Source organism: Plasmopara halstedii (assembly GCF_900000015.1).
Source record: "Plasmopara halstedii genome assembly, contig: Scaffold_3060, whole genome shotgun sequence".
In the NCBI taxonomy this organism is placed as follows: Eukaryota; Oomycota; class Peronosporomycetes; order Peronosporales; family Peronosporaceae; genus Plasmopara; species Plasmopara halstedii.
The window spans coordinates 1933130-1934188 of record NW_020189964.1 but is presented as its reverse complement, the minus strand read 5'-3'; the positions used below and the strand labels follow the sequence as shown (position 1 = coordinate 1934188).

The 1059-nt window shown below is 40.6% G+C and overlaps 2 protein-coding genes across 2 annotated transcripts; both read left to right on the top strand.

Moving 5' to 3' along the window:
* Positions 1–69: 69 nt before the first annotated feature.
* On the top strand, positions 70–290 carry PHALS_06892 (uncharacterized protein; the record flags this gene model as incomplete). The annotated part of the gene is made up of 2 exons (XM_024720262.1): positions 70–94; positions 148–290. The coding sequence occupies 2 exons, from the start codon at positions 70–72 to the stop codon at positions 288–290; spliced, it is 168 nt and encodes a 55-aa protein (XP_024585478.1).
* PHALS_15194 (uncharacterized protein) lies at positions 289–1048 on the top strand. The gene has a single exon (XM_036407241.1). It carries the CDS (start codon positions 478–480, stop codon positions 664–666), a length of 189 nt encoding a protein of 62 aa, XP_036263483.1. The 5' UTR covers positions 289–477; the 3' UTR covers positions 667–1048.
* Positions 1049–1059: the final 11 nt, after the last annotated feature.

Here is a 1059-nt window from a genome sequence, read left to right as displayed (position 1 = left end):
CTAATCCTGACGATGTCCAAAGCCAACTGAAGTTGCTGCTTGATGAGTTGCGTGAAAACAATTTTGTCCATGGAGATTTGCGGCCGCCCAATGTGTTTCTCCATGGCTCGCAAGAGCAGGTCGTTCTGATTGATTTTGACTGGGCAGGTGTTGCTGGTGTCGACATCTATCCTATTGGGATGAATCCGGAAATCAATTGGCCTAAAGGCGCACATGGAGGAGCCAAGTTGGATCCAGCTCATGATTTGGAATGGCTATATCGAATGTTTCCATCCGAATCAAAGTGTTGAAGTAAATCTCCATTGTCCAAGCAACGCAGTAATCGGTCGAAGCATATGATTGCTACAAAAATTAGTACTGTTTCTTAACTGAAATTGTGAATTTATAATGCGGATGTGTCGTGCTACCTCGTGTGATTCATCACTACCCTGATATGGGCCAACAGAGTACCAATATGATATAGTGATTATCTTGTTCATGCAATTTTCCACGTTCTTGACGACAGACAACTACAAGGTGTTAGTCGGGATGAATGGGAAGTCTGGAATTGCGAGTTTTTTATATGCAAGTCGGCTAAGCTGTGCTCAACAAGTTGTGTTTCGTCATTTGTATGTTTGTTTGAAATATAAGTCGAAAGATTGCATTGAAGGTAATGAGGACATTTAGCGCTGCCAAAAATTTAGAGTAAATAGCCGTGGTCACCTTCTTCAAGAAGCAACTTTGATCATAATTTCTTTGACCAGTCTTCATCGACTCACCGTTAAGCATGTTGAGAGCTGCAGTTTGTGCTTTGATTTTTTCTGCCTTCAAGAAACTTCTCGCAGTCTTCATTTAACCTTCTAAACATCACTAACATCGGATAATGCAAAGGCCGAGCATAGACGTCATTGTAATAAATGCTGCATTTTATCTTAAGCAACAAATTGCAACCTCGCGTCAATTTTCGGTAATATGACATCATTAAACATGCGTGTTTAATGCATCAATGGAGACTTCTCATAGACGACATAACCGTTAAGGAATCTTTAACCTTCAATATCAAGTTTCAGCGCATGATTC